Here is a 25434-nt window from a genome sequence, read left to right on the forward strand (position 1 = left end):
TGCTGTTTTACTTTATTTATTTAATTAGTTCACTCCATAACCAATTTATAAAATTACACAATGGGAATAATTATATAAGTGGTATTTACAGATAGTAAATAAAACATATTATTTGGAATAAAACAGAATTCACTCTTGCACGTTAAATGCCGCTGCCGCTCTAAATACATATCCATATTGCATTTTCAACATAATGAATTGTACTATTTTGGTATTGCTCATCATATATTTTTAGAAACAAATAAGTAAGTAGTACCAAGATTTTAGATCTGTTATTATGACATCAATCTGAACATAACCACTTAGTCTAGAATAATATTAGCAACTACAAGAGCATAGACATCATATTTTATCTACGGACACAATTTGCATCTACAGCCTAGCGAACTGTATTTTTTTAAGTGGTTATTTCTTTATGTTGCGATCAGGTTCAGGTTCGAGTTATATTAAGTTATGTTCGATTCTCAATTTACATTTCCATTATTACATAATGTCGTTCGCTAGTAAAATGTCGATTTATTTTACTGGAAAAAACACTTACGCTAAATATCTAACATCAAAATTTGAATAAATTTAAATGAAAACAATTTGAAACAGGCTTTTGGAGAATAATTTCACCCAGGATTTTTTTTTTCTTTTTCTGAAAACTGTTAATGCACAAATCTAGTCGAATAAAGTGTATGTATAAATTGACAAATTTCTAATCGTATAATTATAGTGCTCTACCATATACGTTGGATTCCTACTTATCCGGCCATCTTGTTATCCCAATAATAACTTAATAATCGTGAATACTACAGCTAGTTTTAGTTGCAATACATAATTTTTTAAATCAAATCAGGTCTCCTAATCCAACATACATTTATTAATTAATATAATTCTTACGTAAAATGACAAAAATATATCAGGCTTCAAAAAACGCCTATAATAATAGAAATATATAATTATGTTGATAAATATATTATACCTACTACATTTTCAGTTACTTCTGATTGCTTATAAGTTATACGGCCCTACTAATAAACCTAATTAAAAAAAATTAAATATCTCTTCGGAAGTATCATTATTGCTTATCTCAGTAGTTTTTCAACAGTCCGTAAGTTACAACGCGAAGGGCTGTGCAAAACACACTAGCACCGCGTACGTATGTTAAGTAACATACAAAAATAATTTTCATATTATATACTTTCTAAAACGCATTAAAACATATACTCTGAATAATTTACGATTTGAGGTACATAGGTAAGATTGCTATTCAATATCACTTAACCGATTAATATTCTTTATAATTAAGTTAGGTACGCACGTATTTAAATCGATAGCATTGGTTTTATGTTACTAAAACAAACAATTATATTATTTTATAGTGTGCGCGTTTGTAAACTCTCAACTAGAAAAACTCTTTTGTTCGAATAACGACAGTACTACAGTTTATTTATCATTCTCGTCTGCATCACTTAAAACGAATCTAAATCCTTAAATTCAAAACGGACGACGCTGAGGAAATTACATCTACGATGTAATTGGGCAAACGTCTCGAGGGAGCCGCGCGTGTCACTTTTATTACAAACTTTACCCTTCGTTACGAATTATTATGTACATTTCAAAATTCAAGAGATCATTCGTTTTAAGTTTTTCGTTACGATTAATCTGTTCGTACTGCGAGCGTTACGGTTATTTCAGAGTCTCGGAAACCAGCTAAGCTCATCAACGACGCAACACCCACGCCTCTATACCAGCACCGAATTAATTAAGACGCCGTGATGCAACAAAAAGCGCAAAGCGTTTAAATAATAATAAACTCAACGCTTCGCAACAAACGTGTTTATTTAATAAACCGCATTACGTTTTTCCCGTTCGCGCCGACTTATCAAATCTTCGCGATATCATTCATTTATACGAAACTGATGCAATTTTATTATTAATAAACTTGTTTAAGTTAATGATATAGTTTGCGCGTATCACGTGCATGTAAGTACATCGAATTGTGGATGCGTGGCGGGCGAGCGTCACATCGAAGATCGCTTTCAAATATAAACGAACATTAGGTTTACAATTTACAAAGAATCAGTCTCGTAAGTTCACCATCGACGAATATTTATTATCTCTGTATAAGACTGACATTAAACGTACACAAATTAAAATAAAATAATAATGAAATCTAAGCCTTTACTTATATTGTACATCGAAGTACTATCGGTCTCGTAAAATAAAATTATTTCTATATATAAATAACGTATGAACGTCGATTTGTATTAAATATAAATAAATATACGAGTAAGTAGGGTTATTTAGAAAAAATCGAACACAAAAAATAAATAATTAAAATTACTATACGTATAAAAATTACAAAAAAGTCTATCCACTTATAAATCCTAAGGTTTAGGATAAGTTGTGTAAAGAGGACACCTCCCGGTTTCATTTACAAGAAAACAATTTTTCTAATTCCATAAGTTTTCTGTATTCTATTTTCGATAAACTTACAAAAAGTGGGCACCGTGTTATTTAAGATTAAGTTTTTCCACCTACACAGTAAGGGTTTGATTCATACGAATCGCTCATATTAAGCACACTACCTTGTTAGATGTTAAAACGTTGTCAGAAATAGAAGTTTGCTAATAAAATATGGTTAAAAAATCTCAAATATTCTTAGGCAACCGGTAATATTAATAATTAATGTAAAACTTTAACGATTTGAAAGGTACAAATGGGAATCGTTTCAGGAAACGTTTGCCTCTAATACGTTTTAAAATTGACATTCTAAAATACGTCAATACGTCACATGTCAAACTCGATCGCGGTACAAGCGTCTCTGTAACGAGAAGCGAACAACAAAGTAATAAATCTGGCGTAACATTTTACGGGATATGAAATCATAATCATTTAACAAACTAACTGTTCAAGAGGAAACATAAGAAATCGGTTTCATGTAAAACATAACATTAGTGATTACGTCATTGAACTAACATATTAAACCTACAATAAAAGCCGCGGTTCATTCTCGTATCACAGAAAACGTAGTGTACAAAAATAAATATTATAATTATAAAAAAAAAAAAAAAAAACGATGTCTCAATCTGTTATTTTTATTTTACGGAAAATAAAATTGAATTATATAACCCAGCTAATAAAAGTTTAAAATTACGCACTTGGTAACAAAAATATATCACTACAAACGAGCACGGGAGCGCTTCATGTTACTTCCAATAAATGCTCCAATCTGATACAATCTGAGGTAGAGCGAGGTGGCATGCACTAGTCGAACGCGATCCCAGCACGCTTCAGGTCCGTACTCGCGACTCAACTCAAATTTAAAAGAAGAAGAATAAAAAAACAAGCAAACAATACACGTGTCTTAAGTAAATGCCGTCTTACGATTCAAATATGTGTGGGCCTAAGAACTCGGTTATCACGCTAAGTTATACTATCTACAGCAGTTCGGATATCTGCTGCTTAAAACGACAATCAATTCTATGTATATAGATTGTTGTTAAGACTACGTAAATACCGATTCTTTATATCTTAAGACGCGTATTCTAAAGTTTGACTTTTCCATACTAAAAAAAAATATATTATATAAGTTTGAAATGAGAAATTAACTTAAAAATTAAAATCGAACACTAACCTAACATAAAGCCTTCGCGTAATAAGGCTTGAAATACGTATCTGCGAAATAAATTGTATTCGCTTGCTTTCTCAATGTATAAAATACACATAAAGTAATATAACGTAATATAAAGTGTATACAGTATAAATAATAATAATAATATATTTTTCATTTTACGTTTTATTAATTCTTTTTTTTTTTTTTAAGTTAAAATCACAACTACTGATAATATGGACTAGTTTATACCTCAACTAACACGAAAGCTATTCTTAGCATAATAACCGACCCGAGAAGAACTAACTAGAATTACACACAACAACCATTAATAACCAAACATGTACGGTAGCTCGTCCTAAGTGGCATCGTTGCCTATACTACCGCTGTTCGATAATGAACAGAGTATAAACTGGAACATGTCAGGTCCAAAACTATAATAACTTGTATCCACTACAACAAAGCTTAGTGAACAGAACACAACATCGTTACGATAAGAAGGACACTTAACGTTTCAATAACAAAACGTCTAAACACTAGACCAGACTTACGGCTCTGATCTCCCAAAGAATTCTATTAACGTTAAAAACAGACAAACGATCAGTACAAAAAAAAAAAGCAGCAAGTATAAATGTATTAAGAATTATATGTTTAATTATTTCAGTCTTGAATTAACTAAATCTAGAAAAAATATAAAGTGCCATTTGCATTCGGGCGATCAGAGCTCACATTATTTTAAATAGATAACAAAAAAAAAGACTTCAAACTGAACTATGGACTTTGCGGAATAAATCAAGTTCTCTTATTCGTATTAAAACAATGTCTAAACGATTTCTGTTCAAAATTCGAATACACGGAAATAAAATCATTCAAATTTATTTAGTTTTTCTTAAAGACAAGTTGAAAAGAAGTTGAATTGAATTTCAAGTTAATTTAAATAGGAATATTATCTTATCTTACAATGACCTTTCAAATATAAATTCTTTTTTTATTATTTTTTATTTATTGCTTAAATGGGTGGACGAGCTCACAGCCCACCTGGTGTTAAGTGGTAACTGGAGCCTATAGACATCTACAACGTAAATGCGCCACCCACCTTGAGATATAAGTTCTAAGGTCTCAAGTATAAAATTACCTTTCAAAAAAGAAATGGAAACACGGTTGTGTACGTCTAGATACCAAAGTTGCATAATACCTTCTAAATTTGACCACAGTGTAAAAAAAGATCATAGTTCAGTTAAAATTAGCACTGGTGCAGTTAGTTCAAAGTTTGATGTAGTCTGCGCCGTTTGTTCCGACATTGGCAAGGGTTTTCTTGATTCGGAGCGCAGTCAACCTGGCCGCCGGATTTTGGTACCAGCATTCTTTCATTACCTTTGATATTCCTGACAGCACCTAATTATTTTACACATTTACCGTTATAAACATATACAAAAACATCAAACACACACATATCGAAGGGTGAAGAGCTGTTTGGGTTAAGCGACATTTTTTCCTGCCTAAGCTGATAGCCTTGAGAGGCTATATCAGCGGAACCTTAACTAGGAGGTGAGCTCACGGGGCTCAAACCTGACGACGTTGCTAACACGAACCCTAGCAAGAGCCGTGCTTCGCAGAATCTACCACCGGATCAGAAACGCGAACCACTGAGAAACTCAATGGGCTGTGTCTGAGGGTTAACATTTTTTGCAACATTACAGCCAAGCCATTTAAAGTTTAAAATTTGGAAAAAATACCACACCTAAAAAAAAAAACTTGAGCTATTTCAATAGAGTAAAACACAACAAAAAAACATTGAACTACTGATGTTAATAATACCAAATCAAATGCACAATTAATTACAAAGATAAATATAAATAAGCGAAATGTCGCTTAAACCAAATAGCCTTTCACCTCTCTATATAATCATAACGCATTAACTGCGCATAGTGGATGTATTTCCGCAAAAGTTCATTGGTTCAAGCCATCAACATAACGAAAATAACTGTGACACTGATAACTAATCTAACAATAATTATAATGTATCGTATCAATATCAGCAGTTTAGTTTCACGTTTGGGTTTACATAGTTTGTCCTAACGAATGAAGACTTTAGTACACGTTAGCACTAACGTATTGAGCAAAAAAAAACCACAAACACACAATAGATGGTTCTAAGACTTTTTAATGTTTCATACGCTGGCGTTTATATAAAAAAATCCTAACGCATTCGTGTGCCAAAATTAGACAAATTGAGCTTAGAGGCTCATAGCGTTAGAAAACACAGAATCGAATTGATCGCCTAATGCGCATGTACTCTAAGTTATATTCGAAACTGGAACACACGAGAAGAAAATTAGAGAGTCCATACTAGGCAATCATTCGAACGGTGAAAATCGAAATGCGATTTCATGGTAAATGTTTTTATTATCATATTATTATGTTATCGTATATGTTATATGTATATATATCTAATTTTTTTATTACCCTTGTAGGCAGACGAGCATACGACCCACCTGATGGTGAGAGGTTACCGTCGCCCATGCACTTCAGCAATGCCAAGTGCAGAGCCTACCGCAATATATATATATGTATATTACTAGCTGACCCGGCAGACTTCGTAGTGCCTCAATCGATAAATAAAAGACCTAAACTTTTGTATAAAATAAAATTAAAACAAACAAAAAGAATCCGTCCGACACGGGGGACACGTCAAAGGGAAAACAAAATTGTTATTTTTATTTAATTCCGAGCATTTTCATATTTTTTATACCTTTTAAACCTTCTCTGGACTTCCACAAATAATTCAAGAGCTAAATTAGCCAAATCGGTGCAGCCGTTCTCGAGTTTTAGCGAGACTAACGAACAGCAATTCATTTTTATATATATAGAAGAAAAAGATAGATGTTATCAACGAAATACTATTCATACTAATTAATAAAAGTCGTTATCCCTTTGCGTGTTTACAAATGTTTTACGATTTTTACACCCCTTCATATAAAAACGCACGCTCATAAATGAATATTGGGTTAAATTAGGTAGTATGACCATTTTCACTACGACGCAGTCATAGATGCAAGGCTTGTATGTTGGAATAACAACAACTGTTGTACCGTTGAGACAGAACTCGTGTCCCACAATCTCCGGTAGCAACGACATCAGGTGTGACGTGAGGTCATTTACCCACCTCTAACGCAATAAAAAACAATATTTAATCAAATACGGAACTCATTTTAGTTTTGCGTTTTCAAATATCTCAAATAATATTATGGAAACATAAGCGAGATAAAAAAAAATATGAATATCAAATTCATTGTAAAATTTAAATGCAACAGTCGTGGGTATCCTAGAGCATCTGAATATGTAATTAAACATCAGAGTATTATATACAACGCGAGCTCCGTCGAATGATATACAAGCTTATTTATTTTGGAAACTATTTTACACACTCGACTCCTTAAGCGAATAAAAATTCAAAACTTAAAACATATATGCGTGTGACTCGTCTCAGGTTAAAAATCCTGGTGTCTAGACCAAGCATTCACAATCTTGTACTAGAGCCCACTAATCTAATTGGATAGACCGTTTAGTTTTCCAAGACTACTTTTCTTATTGCTTAGATGGGTGGACGAGCTCACAGCCCACCTGGTGTTAACTGGTTACTGGAGCCCATAGACATCTACAACGTAAATGCGCCACCCACCTTGAGATATAAGTTCTAAGGTCTCAAGAATGGTTACAACGGCTGTCCCACCCTTTAAACCTAAACGCATTAGTGCTTCACGGGCGAAATAGGCAGGGCGGTGGTACCTACCCGTGCGCACTCACAGGAGGTCCTACCACCAGTAAGTACTTTTTTTTATACGGTTTCATTGGCGTATTCGTTTCTATTGAATAAAATCCGTACCAGTTAAGGGGGAGGAAATGAATTCGATGTCGGTCCGAGTCAGTACTGAGTACTTTACTGTTCGTAGGAAACGACAATACGGGTCATTGTGCACGGTATGTACCGACGGCCCTAATGTTGTCATCGGAACTTGTTTAAATAATGTGAAGGTTATCTTGAAAGTTAGCGAGATTCTGGTTTGTGCTGGATCTATTTTGTTCTATGATGGCTATCGCTACATCATATGTGCATGTCCATAAAACGTGGAAATTCGTATTTACGGAATTAGTTTGGAGGTAATCCGGTTTTCATATTAATTGTTATTTGGGTGACATTTTTTGTGTTACACCGAACATAGCTGTGTGTGTGATTGTCACACCAAGTATGATTAAGAATTCGGAAAAGCGCGGAGTCTCCAGCCTTCGAAGATTACCTTATTATGGATTACTTGAATTACGTAAAAATGTATTGAGTGACTTTATTACGACAACAAGTAGAAATCTATGTCGTTTAATGAAAGAATGTTTTATGTTTTGGGGGCTCGAGGACAATCAGTTACATTGTGTTTATTAAATTTTGTAAACCTAAATACAAATATGTAAAATACATTTTCGACAATGTTCATAAAGGCGAAGTCTTTTTGGCACTTTATTTACATACTCGATAAAGGTATAGACTAATAAAGCCGACCAAACGCTTTACTTCACGGGAAAAACAACAGACAAAATATTAGAAATATCTGAGACGCAAATCTCAAACTAACATATAACCTAATGCTATAAATTAAAATAAACAATATATTTTTGTCGTGTAACTAAAAGAACAACGGTATATTTTCGATTGTCTACATTCGGTGCAGTTTAAAAAAACGTATAAAACATTCATCTTTGAATTCAAATAAAATGGCAAGGCATTTTCTTTTGAATTCAAAATAAGAATTCGAAGAACGTAATCCTATTTTTAATGCCTTTGAATAGAAAGGGGAGAACACATTTAGTAACAAAATACACGAAGCTAAAAATTGTTTACAAACAGACAAAATAATGTTGCAGACTCAAGTTTATTTTCGTTGCGGCTGCTTATGGCTCTGCGTGCTTAACTGAAACATGAAGCTGCCAGTTAAAACGACCACCATAGTCGTATGAACACAACGTGACCCTATATAATTTTGAAGAGTTATAAAGTACCTATGCATTTTTCAACAGCGCCTGAAGTCGAATCTATATTTAAAATTACCAATATTGCTTTTGTAGGTTTTTTTTTCTTCTTTTTCGTTCGTACATTTCTTAGGTACTCGTTCGCGCCCTTTAAGACTTTGTCTATACTAATATTATAAAGAGGAAAGATTTGTTTGTTTGTTTGTTTCGAATAGGCTCCGAAACTACTGGACCGATTTGAAAAATTATTTTTCCATTAGAAGCCGACATTGTCCCTGATGAACATAGACTACTTTTTTTAATTTTTTTTTAATTTATTTTTTTGGTTTCATGTGTGTTTTAATGTTTCCGAAGCGAAGCGAGGGCGGGTCGCTAATTAAAGATAAATTTATTATTAATCACCTCCCCCTTAAAATAGCATCATGAATTTTTTGAATACAAATAAAATGCGTTACCATTTTAAAAATTGATATTGTGTGATATCTATCTTGATGTATAGCTTTTTGGTTCGTAGTTCTCGATAATGTGTTTGTATTCTAGGAAAAGTTAACCTGAGTAAGTTATTGACTCTTGCGTCTGTGTTGTTTTCGATATGAGTAAAAGTTCAAACAAACGGAATATGGATTGATTTTTGAAAACCGATCTGCTCGACATAGCTTTCCTTATAAAATCAATTTACATAATTCGATACGAATCGATTGAAGGATCGATCGCTATCGGAAAGAATCGCTACGTCTAGACGCAAGCTATGATTCTCTTTAGTTATCATCGGAAACACACTAACACGACAAACACAAACCATCCACACGTCGAACACTAAATCTTATACCTTTAAACGAGCAATTCTTGTATAATAATAGAATCTGAATCTCGGAAACGGCTTCAACGATTTTCATAAAATTTAGTATACAGAGGATTTCGGGGACGATAAATCGATCTAGCTACGATTTATTTGCAGAAAATGTTGTTTTATTCGTGTTTCCAATAATCAACTTTATCGATAATCAACTTTATTACTCTTCCCGACATCTATTGGCGAATAATAATACTATTTTTCTTAATTGAGAGCAACTAACTGCTTTAAAGACGAGATGGCGTTATCAAAAAAAAAACATCGTCTAGTATATAAATAAATCGACGTCTAGAAATTTGCTATATATGAGTTTGGTTTTCGTAATGTACATCTCATAAACCGTATTTCTATCAAACAAAACCATTGTTATAAAAAACAGATACACAAAGATTGAAGCTATTAAAAGTATTCTTTAAATGTTTCAAAATCTCGAATTTTCGAATCTATTTCGAAATCTCGCATCAACACAAAGAAAAATTGAATCATAGGAATACGTTTTCAAACATCCCCGGCCCCCGAGGTGATAAGCTCGCAGCTAAGACGACGCTTGTCGTGTAAATCGAAATTTTGAATTGCTAAACTGAATAAATTGAAAATATTTTGCAGGACACGTTGTTTTTATTGAAATATATTAAATGCATCTAACGTACGAGAGTTGTTCACGGAAAACTACGCTCTTATTTTGTTTCGTAAATCAATAAAATGCCCAAAAATTACAACCGCGTTCAGATGTTGTCTTATATCCACAGGGTCCCCAAAAGATAAAGCGCGCAGTGTTTGGTCTACGAAATTATTAAAGCACTACTTTTGTTGGCAACAAAATATAAAGCAACCTCAAGGAAAGACCAAAATAATTATTTTTCCTGTAAATCCGGATAGTTAACATCACCGTTACATAATGCACTAGCTGTACCGTCCGCTTCGTTGGGCGTTTAAAATTAACATTATTATTTCTCACCCCCCCCCAAAAAGATTCTCATCATTAACGCCCCCGCAACTGGTGTAGGGAGTCCAACACTCATATAAATATTAGCCTATGCATTAAGTACATGTATTTTCTACATAGATACCAAGTTTCAAGTCATGGTTAAGTAGTTATAACGGAACATCCGTAAAAACCACTGTAGATTTATATATAAGTATAGAGTATAGATGTACGTATTGTTGATTCGCTATCACTAATTAGAAATTGAACGTTCATTTTGACGCACAGACGGCGTCCAGTCTGTGCGTGGCTCACCCATGTTTGCAAACATTCTCAAACAAATATGAATTACACCGATGGCTGTTACTTAATTTCATTCCTCTGTACCTACACATACCGCGCTAAATATATAAACGCGTAAAACCGAAGCCACGAGACAATTCAAATATAATTAATCCTACCGAAATTATATAAATAATAATTGATCCGATGACTAGCTGATACAAGAATAATAGATTAAGATTAAGAATTAATTAAGAATTAATTAATCGCAATGTAGGCAAGCCGCGCGGTGTCCTAATCCTGTAAGTTTTTACGACGGATCGGCTTCGGTTTGAACCGAATACCATACCAATTGAGGTTTCTCTAATCTCTAAATGAGCATTCAAATTGTGATGTTTATTAATTATTAGATTAGACGCAGCTATATTACACCCGGTACGCGGGTACCCCTATAACGCGGGTGCTACGTTTTACATTACCTGATTTCAATCCCCCGTATAACGCGGGGATTGCCCACATAGATATGTCTATACTGTGAAATTTATAATAATTAGTGCAGTTCATAATTAGCTTCGCGTACCTTTGCACGTGTGTCAATTGTGTTATTAAAAAAATAAAATTATTTTATTAAATTTGTGTATTAAAAGTTGTATGTAGGTTAAGTTTTATTTTTACTAATTTTATTTAAAATAAAAAAAACTAGAGGTCCCGCAGTAGTCGAAATTCGACTATAATTAATTGGGATTGTAAGTTTTTACACTATTATGATTGTATTTTATACTTCTATAATCACAAATTTCGCCAACACTACATTATAAAAAATAATAACAAAGACTAACATTATTTAAATCTATTCTCAATTTGACAACAGACGTCAAGAACAAAAGTTTGACAATAAATAGTATGCATGCGTGTGTGCGTCAAATACATGGTATGTAGTGTGTGTAATGTTTTCTTTATTGATTTAATGTATCTTTTATGCATTCTTTTAAAAAAATATTAGCATTGTGCACTTCTTCTCTATATTCTCTATAAGTGTGGAAAATTTCATACTCCTCCGTCCGCGCAAGATTCGTAAAAAGGGATACAAAGTTTTTGCTTCACGTAAAAAAAATTAAATCGCTAAAAGTTAAACGTGATGTATCATTTATACGTGTTACGCGTTATACGAGGTCGTAAAAACGCGTTATACGGGAATACCCTATAACACGTTTTCCTATAACGCTGAACCAACATACCGCGTTATACATACCGGATTACCGTATTGCTATATTATTGTACTCACCGGATCAGAGTGCCACCTATTAGGTACGTTCGGTCTTCGCTTCTCGGTGCATACAACGCGTCTCATGTCTTCGAGCGCCGGATCCGGTGGCACGCAGTCGTAATAAGGAGGCTGGTAATCGTCCGGCATGTTACCGCAGCGACGAGCCATCTCCCACAGCACTAGGCCGAATGAATAGACGTCCGAACGCTTGTAAGGATCGAACTGCCGCGTGTCCATCGTTTCATCTAATACCTAAAGGAAGATACATCTTTTTTTGCTTCTGTATTCAACAGGTTAGTCTAATGCAACCAACAAGGTGGGCAGAAAAAGCTTTTTACGAATCATAAACGTCACATAATACACAATAAGTTAACAAAAAAAGAAAATCGATTCAACAAAATAAAAATGAGAATTTTATCACTGCGGTCAAAGTCAATTAAATATCCATATTAAGGTTAAATCAAATACTACTGGTAAGATCTATAGACGGTACCGTAGGAGAAACAATAGGTTTATTTTTAAATAAGAGTAAAAAAGTCGTTCATCTAGAAAAGAGTTCAGACGTAGCACATTAAAAAAAAAGAGTGGAATTGAGAATCTCCTGTTATTTGGGAAAATATTAAGCATTAGTTCAAAAATCATTAAACCCAAACTTTATTCAAATAAATATTGAAATTTTTCAATATTACGGAAGGCAAACGTGAAATGGTTGACGGATCGGGAAGAAACGAAATGCATTATGCATGCGGGAACAGTATGCAAGTAAACAATGCACATTCGATATTTGCATAACACGAGACGGGTGACCGAGTCATCAAACCTGCATTTATTCAAATGTAACCTATATTTTACATTTGAATAAACGCAACGAAACCATTGAACTCTGGATGTGCCTGCCACGTGTTACGGAATTTATTGTAACCAATCCCGTGCCGATATCATAGTATAAACAAGCGATTACAAATGCAAAAGCATTGGCACATGCATAAATCAAAAAATTCGCCAATAATAAAAACATCTTATATAAACAATCGTCGCTTAATAAGAAGTCGTAAATGATAAAACAAGTGCTGGTTAGAAGGTTCGCATTGTAAAGTATGTTGGCCTCCAACATTTGTACCCACCTCCGGCGCCATGTACCGCTTGGTGCCCACACGGTTGGTCGACGGTACATCAACAGAGTCGTTCGAGACATTGTGGCGCACGGCAAGCCCGAGATCCCCGATCACACAAGACAAGTTGCTTTTCACCAATATGTTTTTCGATTTGAGATCCCGATGAGCTATAGCCGGCTTTCCTGTTCAAATAATAAGCCTCTTTTGTATCCCAACCGAAATTGTGTAAAAATTCCGGAACATAATTACAGAGAAATTCTATTATTAGATATGAAATGTAAGTACAATCCCATACTCGAGTAAGCACGCTTTCCGGCGCACATGTAAGGGCACCCACGCTTACCTTTATACCCGCTCGGTACATTTACTCACATATTTGTGCTTCCATGTAGTAACAGTTAATATAATTAGTTTATATTCGAACGAGCGTGTACCTGATGTTTCTAAATTTACAAGTCAAGATGAAACCTTACATTTGAACCACGCACGAGAACATTAATAATCAAATTAATAAAATTTCAATATATTACGAGCAAACTACGCTCGCGATTTGTACTGAAAACAAGAACTTTCGTCAACTAAAGTTTGTTGTTATTCAACTAATGTTATGATGAAAACGTAAATTTTCAAGTACATGTGACGCAATTATGTAGCTCAATCAAATACTGTTTGAAATACGAAAAATTAGTTCAAAAATATAGTTGGTTAACTATCGTTATAATTAAATCTAACAAATTACAAAATTAAAACGTTTGAACATTGATGGTAGGTACCTCCACAATAGATTTCTTATCAAGATGCTCTCGATTTATGTATTGACTAAATGTATCTGCAATCCTGTTCGCGATTGACTCGCTTCCAGCGATATTTTTTAATATTCTATTTTTAAAATCATTGAGAAAGAAGCTTATTCTATTGTGTGGGAAAACTTCTACGTGTTTTTAAGTCTCGTCTAAGTCGTAAGAATCAGTTAAGAGGATCAAGTCTGGACAAATAAAAATATTTTTATTTTTTATTTTAGTAAAATTAAAGTTAGTTTAGAAAAATATGCTTGGATTTGGAATTCACAGTTCAACACATCATATTTGTTATTGTATCTTATTTAGAATAACTTATAAAATTCGTTTTTTTTAATTTATAAGTAAGTTATTTTGATTACCTTTTGTGCCGACAATGTCCATATGCAAATGAGCTAGTCCAGTTGCGATGGAGAGGGACATCTTAATGAGCGTGTTCGAGTCGATTGATTTTGCGGTGAGGAAATCAAATAGAGAACCATTTTCATGATAATCAGTTATCAACCATAACTGCGTCCACGTACCATTATCTGTTACCGTAAATTCGTAATTAACTTACCAAAATAAAAAATATAGTTAAGCAATTTGTTTCTGTTTGTAGCGTTTAGCTTAATGTTATGTTCATAGCCCGTCTAACCTTTATTATCAGCCGCAATGAACCCAAGGATATTTTCATGCCGCAACATCACAGTCTGGTAAATTTCCGCTTCCCGGAACCAAGAACATTCCTCGCGAGATGAAAATATCTTAACCGCGACGTTCTCACCCCTCCAACGACCGCGCCACACCTCGCCGAAACGACCTTTTCCAATTATGTCCACCAGTTGGATCTGGCGTGCGATACTTCGCTGCACCAGAAGCGGTAATCCTGATACACAACATTTGACAGACTATTTTTTGTGATCAATACCTATTGAATAGACGTTTGGCGTATTCATGCGCTACTAATGTGTTAATTATGTGGCAGGTCGAAAACTATAAGAAGTTAACATGTTTTCACGAACGAATTCACCGATGAAGGTGCACTGTCGTGAAACAAAATTTCGTTCACCAAGATGTACGTGGAATTACTGAAGCTTATTATAAGCTCATAAAGGCCAGAACCACAGTCTTGCATTCTCTAATCTAAATCAATAATGCATTATTTCACGTTATGCTGTCTGTGTTACTAATGGTTAACCAATAACCACGTAGCACCAGCGTGTCGCGAGTTCATCTGCCTTTAAACGAACAACAAACAAACAAACAAACATAAGTACAATGTACGCGCACCAAAACAAAACTCTGCTTAAAACAATTAACGTTTCAATTTCACGACCCGCACCCTCTCGGTAATTACATTGCAGAAAATTTTAATTTTAATAGTCTCGAGTTTCCTACGAGACGGCGCGCGTACCTTGCCAATTATTTATTAATATCATTCGGTGCATTCAATTATGAACAAGTTTGCACCGGGTTCGACGAATATTGAACTATAGCGTCTAGCCCGTAAGTGACTCTTAATTGAGTTATTTATCGTAGCACGAGAGACGATATTTAATGGCAGCGACGCTAACCAACTGGAATTTCTCGTCTCTCTAGGATAGATTGCCAGTGGCCTGGACGAAATTGAATTATGACTTACCAGATCCAGAGCCAGACGTCGTTAGTTCAATCATATCTCTGATAGTGGTGGTGGGTGTATTAAGTATGTGTTTGGTCTCGTCCTCATCCGGGTAAGGTCGTGGCGGTCGTTTCCCGTCGGCTCGCCATTTCTTCGCCCACCACAGACTTAAAGCGACGCATATGGCGAATACAACAAGTCCCATGATCCAAGGCACAACCTGCCATGCCGTCGCGGTCGGGCTCGTCTCTTTGATCCAGAATTCTACACGTTATTCGGGGTATCGTAATTTTCGTTGATACAATGACTTTTAAGATCTGGTTATTCCAAATTTATGTATTTTCATACATATTTTTTTTTAATTTTACTTAGTACTCAAACGACATTGATTATAAAAATAAAAAATTGTATAATTTTACCTGAATTGCTGAAAAACATATTATGAAAATCTTGTTTAAGCAAAATAAGATTAAACCAAAATACACAAACGCCCTTCCTTAATTATCTCAAGCATTTTCATGGGTATTTATATGAACAAGAAAAATTAACTTTTAAATTGTGACAGCTTTATTCGTATAACTTACATACCGAACCCCGAATTGAGAATGATCCTTTTTTATTTGGCATCGTTTGTGAGACGATATCAAAATCAAAACCCTTTTTTATGTTTTGAATTTTTATCAAATTTCACAAGGACGAGGTTGAATCATCTTCTGTATCACCCTATTAGTATAATATAAACATTTAAACAGTGATAAATTGTATTTTATTTGATATTCAACCAAACATCGCATCGCATGAAAATCGTATTTATTCTCTATGACAGTTTTAATAAAAGTATCGGAGTTCTTTTGATATAATTCAAAGTTTATTTTAATCAATATATTTTCTTTTTCGTAATTCAACATATTTAATAACAAAGAGTACCTATGAGTAAGTACCTAGTCGAGCAAGATAAGAACAAAAAATCTATACTAATATAGAAATCTACAGTAGTTTTTACGGATGTTCCGTTACAACTACTGAACCATGCATCCGATTGACTTGAAACTTCGTATCCGTGTAGAAAACACATGTACACATGTAGGCTAATATTTATATGAGTGTTGGACTCCCTAAACCAGTTGCGGGGGCATTAATGATCAGAAACTTTGTGGGGATGAAAAACAATAATGTTTACTTTAAATGCCCAGCGAAGCGGACTGGTACAGCTAATTAAATAATAAACACAAAACAAAATTTTACTATAGCAGACAAATGAATTAAAACATCGGCTCGATGAACTTTAATGGATTATCTATCGGAAGTGTTCTGCTCTTCAAATTTTATTAAATTCTCCGCCGTTCACTAAGGCGTCGCCCACTCAGCCATGTCGCACGGCTTCGTCGATTCTATTAGCAGCCATCTTTTCCTAAATAATAGCACCCCACCGGTCCCTATATGCGCTTGAAATGCTTCACACCCCTACCTCCCCTTGTTATCTCCAGACAAAATTTAATATCGCCACCGATAGGGTATTTTCTGTATTTTGGTTCTAAATTATAGTTTGATATGTGCAAACTAAGCTTCTAAAAGCAGATTAAACTTCATTATAATACTAGTTACTTAACGTGCCGTTTATGTGAAATATTTTTCATAAACATGAAAATCCACATGCAAACGCATGCAAACATGCGTTCACGATGCATAAAATACTCTTAAAATAGAAACCGCTGCGCATAATCCGATCCCAGAATATTTGTACGTCTCGGACTTACTGAATATTTTGTATTATTTGAAGAGGTTATATACGTATACTTGTTAGACAATGTAAAAGTTTGTTTGTTGTTGAAGTGTGCATTATTACCAAAGTTCAATAATACCCGATAGAATCTCGCAAGTCTGTTAGTATTCAATTAAAGTACACTTCCACCACCGTCGATTGAAATATGTTAAGATAAGAAAGTATAGAATTCAGTGGCAAATGTTAATAGCTACTGTGAGTGTAAGTTAGTTTTTCTATATGAATATTACACATGCTAAGAGCAAGAAAACCGGCTCATGATCACTTACGTAAATATACAACGTCGCTGTGAAAAGTACATTGTCATACCCTTATGAAGTCAGGAATATTCAACTTGTTGCTATGCCGTCGCCTTCCCATCATGCCATTGCTATAAATGCAATTATTCCCGGATACTTTTTAAATATATCTTTCAATAATCATTCAACTTGTAATAACAAAAATACCTCGGAAAGCTTTCGTTACGCAAAATGTCTTTCCTGTTTTTTTTCCTCAGATATGGCGCTTTATTTCATGGATTATTGGCTGTCTACTACATTCATACCACTAGGGAGTGCCCCAGAGTTAACACAAGTCTGAACATTAACTAAATGTATTGGACGATCCACGGGGCGAATATCTGATGATTTGATTCAACATTCACATGCAAGACAAACTGATGACTCTGTTTTTTTCAATTGAGATCAGTAAGTTAACATTAAACATATGTTTCAACATGATCGGACTGAACATTACGTATTGTTGGACATCACAAGAAAGCTGCCCGAACAATGCGCCCCGACGACACATTCCGAACCCTTACCGTACCTGCGAAGATGTCGCGGTTACAGTAGTCCGAGGCGCAGCAAATTATATCGGAGCGTTCGTCTTCGCGACACCAGACGGGCTTGTCCCCCGGTGGGAATATATTGTGACGGTCCCAACATCTACGTCGACAAATTATTACATTAGTCGCAGGATAAACTCGTGTGTCCTAATGGCCCTAACGGTGATCAGTGCCGGTCTACGAAAATAAAACTTAGTCGTATTAGAACAAAACAAAAAAAAATATGGCGGGCATGCAGTCTTGCACCGAACACCAAGCCTGCACCGGACCGGCTGCTGGCGTCGTATGCGGGTGGCAGAAGCTATGTGCAGAGTTAGCGGCACATCGATGGCTACTTGTACGTCGCTCCTACCTGGCGGCTTCGGATGCAGCTCCTGGAGTATCTCTCGATTGCACATGTCATGTACCTTACAACATCTTATCATCAACGACTCATTTTTAGTTTTCGTCGTGGAGCAACTGAAGGGGTGCTCGATGGGCACTGACGATTTGAGGTCGAGACAGCTGCGCCGCAAGTGGAACCACCATACATTATGTTTAGTAGGTTAAAGCAAAACCAACGCACACTCGAAAAATATAATTTGTTAAGAGAACGGCACATCATTCAAAACATACTAATTCGATTGCGACTCGGAGGTACGGCGGCGCGTTCTTTATACTTAGTAGGTACATATTCAAATCACTAATTCATAAGCGATATTTGTTAGAGTATTGGCATCTCAACACAAAACTTAATAGGAAATGGCAATGCAATTATGTTTCTCTAATACATCAAACAAACTCAAAATCTGCAAGTTCAAGTAGTATCACACGGCCACATGTGCTCGGATAAGCTTACCCATTTCTGAGTTGTGTAGTTTAGAAAATTTCTGTCGGGTAATCTCATCGGAATTGCAGAAATCAGTTTTACAGCAATAGATCGATTGATTTTTGCATGTTACTGGATTCTCGGGTGGTAACGATTCGTTCAAGTTCATACAGCTTAAGGCCGCCTCACTACAGAAACGTCAATCATTCCAAAGGAATGCATTAGGTTATTGTGACCATGGACAATACCGATTTTTTTTTAAAACATTTAAAAAACGTTGTTTTGACTTGAGTTTGCCAATTTTATTGTTGTTTTTTTTTCTTCTAATTTGGCAATATATTAATATGTACCTCTGTTATTCGTTTTAAACACTTTTATTTGAAAACTATTGGAAATTTGGCCATGTATTGGTTAAATTTTATGCGCATTTAAAAATGTAAAAAGTATTTATACTCACTGGTATTGATATTTTGGAGCTCCATTTTCAAAACTGGCAGAGGCAAAACAATACCCATCAGTCTCACAGGTGGAATTGGGACATCTCTTACTATTGCAATAACATTTCAAAGCTGCAAAATGAAATTGTTTTCAATTCTACTTTTAAAAAAAAAAACACTTGTGCACTTTCATTCGTCAAAAGTCAAGACATATCATTAAGCACAATGAAAAATTATAGTTTATTAATATTTAATCATCTTCTTTGATTGAAGAGAACATAAATAATACTTATGCTTTTATATTCTCTTATCTTATAAGTAAATGCACTTTGTGTTGGTTTTAATACTATCTGAAGTAAGTAAATTGTTTTGTGTTCGATACTAAAAACGCAATATACTGATTACGAAAATAAGTATACAAAATATTTTATATTTAAATATCCGAAGATTAGCAGCCTGAAGGGGTCATACCGTTGTCGTTACTTATCGTTTATTGATTTTGCTAATAACTTAAAAAATATATGAGTTCATATTTTATGATTTTTTTTTATTATTTTTTTATCTTAAATTTGTGGACGAGCTCACAGCCTACCTGGTGTTAAGTGGTTACTGAAGCCCATATACATCTACAACGTTATGCGCCACCCACCTTGAGATATAAGTTCTACGGTCTCAAGTACAGTTACAACGGCTGCCCCAGCCTTCAAACCGAAACGCATTTCTGCTTCACGGCAGAAATAGGCGGGGTGGTGGCACCCACCCGTGTGGACTCATAAGAGGTCCTACCACTAGTAAGATAAAATGCTTTTGTTGTCTTGTCCTTCTTGTACGCAGCACGAAGCCATAGGTTGACACGGTCGCCCAGCAATGGATAGTACACAACACGTAACCATTCCAGAGGGGTTCGCGCCTTGTCAATTATAAAAGACGCGGTGGCTTTTACTCGAATCTCTAGATCAGTTAACAAAGTCCCGCAAAGATATAGCGACGTCGCTATTAATAAAAAAACACGTTATTAAACTACCAATACTATGTGTGCTATCTGTGAACAAATCTAACTTAAGAGTTTAATTATAGGATTTCACGATGACCGAAATAACATTACAATTATTACGGAAGACACAAAGTCTCGGATCGATTGTCTGAAACTTTAGAACACTATTGCGATAAGAGGATGTGATTTCACTACATAAATTGTCCCGTTTAATTATTTATAAACAAATCGTATTTATCGTTGAATTTATAGGAAAATAATTATTAGTAATCACTGTATATTTAAAGTGAATCGTGTTATCTTATTATTCAACTTGATTGTAAAATAAATGTTTTAGTCTGTCAGTATTATCTATTGCAGTATTGTGTCTACAATTTTAGATGTTACTAGAGGTCCCGCAGTAGTCGAAATTCGACTATACTTAAATTAATTGGAATTGTAAGTTTGTACACTATTATGATTGTATTTTATACTTCTATATTCACAAATTTCGCCAAGACTACACTATAAAAAATCAAAGACAAGCAATATTTAATCTCAATTTGACAACAGACGTCAATAACAAAAGTTTGACAATAAATAGTATGCATGCGTGTGTGCGTCAAATGCATGGTATGTAGTGTGTGTAATGTTTTCTTTATTGATTTAATGTATATTTTATGCATTATTTAAAAAAAATATTAGCATTGCGCACTTCTTCTCTATATTCTCTATAAGTGTGGAAAATTTCATACTCTTCCGTCCGCGCAAATTTCGTAAAAAGGGATACAAAGTTTTTGCTTCACGTATTAATATATAGATAAGTATAATACATAATCAATCCGCATAAATAATGTGAACTGTTTGTGTGTGTGTGTGTACGAGTGTGTTTTTCTGTTCAAAAACAGAAACGTTTGCTTCTTCGAATCGATGTCGGGGCGACACATTGCCTATAAACATCAGCAATATCAAGGATAAATTTAATACGTTGCGAAACAAGATATTTTCACTCGAGGAGTCACTTTACATACAGCAAATAAGGATTTTTATAGATTTCTTTATGATTTCCTGTGATTTGTGCGGACTATAATTGACAGATAAATTGCTTTGAAAACGGCCGTTAAAACATGATGCAATAAGAACATATTTGATTAAGTTTTTTTTTTTTATAAAACCATTCAATGAAATTCTTGTTGGATTCACTTTTGAATCATTTGTTAGTGGTAATAGAAAACAGAAATTATTCGATTAAACCAATAAAAATGCATTTAAAACACATGCAGACCTCTCATCTCAGACGTCAAACTAGACCCGTCTGACAATTAAAAAAAAAGAGAAGGTATTGACGATACCGGACAATAATTTAAGGTGCGACCCGAATCCCATTTAGGTAACTCGCGTTGTTACTGATCTATATATTGTCAGACGTTTTAGTTCAAACAATAATTTTATAAGCCCTGAACACCTATTTTAACTATCTCCGAGAGAATAACGGACCAATTTCACTACTTGTCTTGTCGTTCAAACTAATACCATCTTGATTAAAACAAATAAAAAAGGTCTTGAATGTTATTATATCAATTACACGAATTGATAAGCTCTATTTTACCTTGAAACCTATCCCCATTGTTTTCATAGCGAACCCGTCGTCATCGCCAAAACAATAACATCTCAAATAGCTTAGTGTACATTTTATGGATAAAGTGGGCCACCTACATTGCAGATTTGCTTTACTAGTGTTACAAGCCGGTAGAATGTTATGGTTGCGTTTTGTTTTTAAATCTCCTTCAAAGGTTTGAATGAGATTTTGGAGGGAACACCTGATCGTGCACGAATGGGATAACTGAAACTCAGACAAAACACCGTAAAATTTATACCTACACAAATAAAATTTAAGGGTCTATCAGTTTAACTTTCTTTTTCATGTTTTTGTGTTTATTTTCTCTTTATTAAAATACAAACACGAGACTTTTGTCCGACTGAAAATTCTGAAATGGCGCGTGAAGAATACTTTCGATAATAATATAGAGATTCTTTAATACCTTAAAAATTTAAGAGTATCTGTGTAAAAATTTAAAAACTTTACATTATCTAAAATTTTAGCGCGAAAGGAATCTAGGATTGAAATAAGCGCGTTGCTACTATTTAGTACTAAGCTTCAATTGTTGTATCTATTGAAATTCTTAGATATTGAATGAGTTTAGAATAAGTTACAACTGTGTGTCGTTAGATAAAATAAATGAATATATTATGAATGAAATATTAAAATAATATGTAAAAAATCTTCTGACGATCCATGATTCTTAATGAAGAATCATGGCATTGCAATGGCAATCCAACTATGATATTAAGTTGGTTAATCTGTTTGCTGTTCCGATTTAATGATTAAATGGTTCTATCGATTCAAATCAATTGTCAGTTTAGGCACTTTTTAACGAAATTTACTATTTTCTTCTTATTTATTACGTATTCTGTATTAGATACATTTCTTTAATCGTGTATTTAAACTGTTATTACGAACTATTGAAGCAATTTTGAAATTTATGTAAGACGTCTGTTGTGGCTTAAAACTACAATGAGTTTATTCTGTGTACTAACGAAATTAGCGTAGTTATCAAAGACTCCTCCACTAATTTATGTTGTCATTGTATCATCACTTTGACTAAGTTAATTTTCGTAGTCACAAACGTTTACACTGAATGATCCCACGCGTTAAACCGCTACAATGTCGGTAACGTCACTCCAATTGTGAAAATCGTTTTAAATACGCACAAAATACTGAAAATTCCTTTATCCTGATATTCGGCGCTAGGAGGATGTCCTAGTAATTTATTGTAATCAACTGTCTTCGCACATTATGTTCAAATGAATTAACAAGAAGTTCAACAAAAGCAGAATTTGGAGTGGGCGTTGATAATCTGAGACTACGTAATATAACTTAAAAAGCGTAGTTATCATGTTCGAAATTAAATAGGGTTGAACAGTTGAACTTCTCTGATTTCATTTTTGACGTAGCAAGTGGGCAGTTTTTTTTATGAAATTCTATCTTATTTTCTTATTTAATCTTGTTAAATCCAAAGGAAAACGGGTGTGGGTGATATTAAAAAAACTTATTTAGAATGATTGCTACACCAACTTGGTGCAAATGTAAATCCAAACTATCCAACAACTAACTGCCTTGAAAACAGACAAAAAGTAGACAAGCAATTTAGGAGTTCAGTGACAAACATGGATACATTAGAATTATAAGATTACAAAAATGGTTAAAAAGAAATAGAATAATTTTTATTTTACGTTGTATGTTCAAATAGTATAATCATACTGAATACTTAACATTTAAAAATATATAAATAATTTATACCTAGACCCTATAGCATTGTCTATTGCCATATATATGTAGGTGTGATCATACACAAGGTTGCCAATCTTTTGTATAGTTCGTGTTTATAAATAACAATTTCACGCAACTTCTTACAATTCAAATTATTTCCTCTTATTCCTGACCAGTCTTCTAAAGAAAGTTAAAACCACACCATACTTTCCTATGTTTATTTTAATATTTTATAATGGATATATATTTTATAATATTTTATAATAGACATATGTAAAATAGTCTTCTGGTAAAACTACTTTCACATCATATGTTATTGTTAGTATTCCAGAACTATACCATTAACTGTCAATAACTGTTCAAAACTTCAATTCAATTGCATAAAAGTAAATGTGTATGTACACAGTTAACAAATTTTAATGTACAAAGTTATTATTTTAAATCAAATACTTTTTCTACAGACCTATTTTAGCAACAATTTAATATTTTTTTTAATTTAAAACTTGTGTCTTAATACTGCTTTAATTCTTTTATTAAATAATAAAAATTATATTCAATTTGTAGAAATTATAGTTTGTATAGGAAAAAAATTTAATTGCACTTTCAAATCTCACTACCATAAGAAATTATCATTGTATCAATTACTTACTAAGTAACTATTGATATTTATTTTCGGTACTTATATATTAAATAACATGCCCAATAATTCTTTCACAAATTTATAAAATATTCCATTTTTCTAAATAATTTTTCATAAATTACTTACTTCTAAAAGCACTTATGTTGTAGCCCATAGGACGAATCATCTTTCAATATTATTAACAGAATTAAACTGCTATTAAATAAACCCTAACAGTTTTACAAAACTTAGGAAGTGTTCCAGAGATGTCTAGCTCACTCAAGCACCAGACTACAAATGAGCTTCCCAAATAGAATTTCGTATTTAGCGAACTCTGCGCGGTCGCTGTACTCTAGATTTGACGACCTTGAATAGGTACCATGTATAACCCCCTTAACATGATTAACTAAAAAATAGGATTTTCTAATGTTTGTATTGTAAATTTATTTCAAGGTTTTCGATTAGATTTTCCTTTTTACCCCAAAAAAAATATTGTATCACGTTTAAGTATTATTTTTATCTTATCGGCGTATGAATTATGTTTTCGACATTTTTCATACATAATTAAATATAACATTGTAGCTCTGAACAATGGTAACGTCGTTACAATCAATACTCACATCAATTTCGATTAGAGGCGGATATGAATTTTAGGTTGCTTTACTGGGTCAAAAGTTAAGAATTTTCCTAATCCAAGTAAAAAGATAAATTATCACTTACCGTCTACAGCATCCCACATTCGATATACAGCAAATATTACTAGAATAACCCATTTTTTTAGACGAAAAGTATTCATTATCACATTACCAGCTACAAACATTATAATTTATAGTCCGGTATGAAGAAACAATCTAATATTGACACTAGAAAGACACGGCCATTGATATATTCTAATACTTCTAGGAACATTTGACATTTTCATTGGACATACAATTATTGCTTTTCGTTTACTATTATTACCCGAATTTAATTTATTGCTTTCGTTACTTTTCATTAAGCCTAAGTATATAATAAAACTATGTACTTATAACAATAATAATTTTAGATAGGTATCTCTGCGGAAGGTAAATAGCTTTGAATGGTTTGAGTGAATGAATCAGTGAACAACTTTTTATTAAGCAGTACAGATAATTAAAAATTCCTTCCAAAATATTTTGACGTCATGCCATAGATAATGAATTGAAAAACTATG

General features: G+C 33.7%; 1 protein-coding gene across 7 annotated transcripts; it reads right to left on the reverse strand.

The window, feature by feature from the left end:
* Positions 1-25348, reverse strand: babo (TGF-beta receptor type-1 babo). Of its 7 annotated transcripts, none has more exons than XM_089727916.1 (9): positions 24963-25348; positions 19340-19451; positions 18056-18174; positions 15487-15729; positions 14500-14730; positions 14225-14392; positions 13075-13247; positions 11969-12202; positions 1-4996 (listed from the first exon to the last, which is right to left on the reverse strand). In XM_089727916.1, the coding sequence occupies exons 1-9, from the start codon at positions 25060-25062 to the stop codon at positions 4865-4867; spliced, it is 1512 nt and encodes a 503-aa protein (XP_089584042.1). In that variant the 5' UTR covers positions 25063-25348; the 3' UTR covers positions 1-4864. The 7 variants fall into 7 exon arrangements, with proteins under 7 accessions (XP_089584042.1, XP_089584038.1, XP_089584046.1 ...); XM_089727912.1 differs by lacking the exon at positions 18056-18174 and adding an exon at positions 18913-19070 and having other exon boundaries at positions 15487-15714; XM_089727920.1 differs by having other exon boundaries at positions 15487-15714; positions 24963-25347.
* Between the last annotated feature and the right edge of the window lie 86 nt (positions 25349-25434).

The sequence above is a fragment of the Bombyx mandarina genome, chromosome 01 (genome assembly GCF_030267445.1).
Source record: "Bombyx mandarina strain Sakado chromosome 01, ASM3026744v2".
Lineage (NCBI taxonomy): Eukaryota > Metazoa > Arthropoda > Insecta > Lepidoptera > Bombycidae > Bombyx > Bombyx mandarina.

Coding starts and splice junctions, on each gene's coding strand:
- babo (XM_028183777.2), bottom strand. CDS start 25,062: ATGTTTGTAGCTGGTAATGTGATAATGAATACTTTTCGTCTAAAAAAA. Junction 15,730..18,426: donor GCTGCATCCGAAGCCGCCAG/GTAGGAGCGACG, acceptor AATAACGTGTAG/AATTCTGGATCAAAGAGACG. Junction 14,393..14,499: donor CATTGCGGCTGATAATAAAG/GTTAGACGGGCT, acceptor TTACGGTAACAG/ATAATGGTACGTGGACGCAG.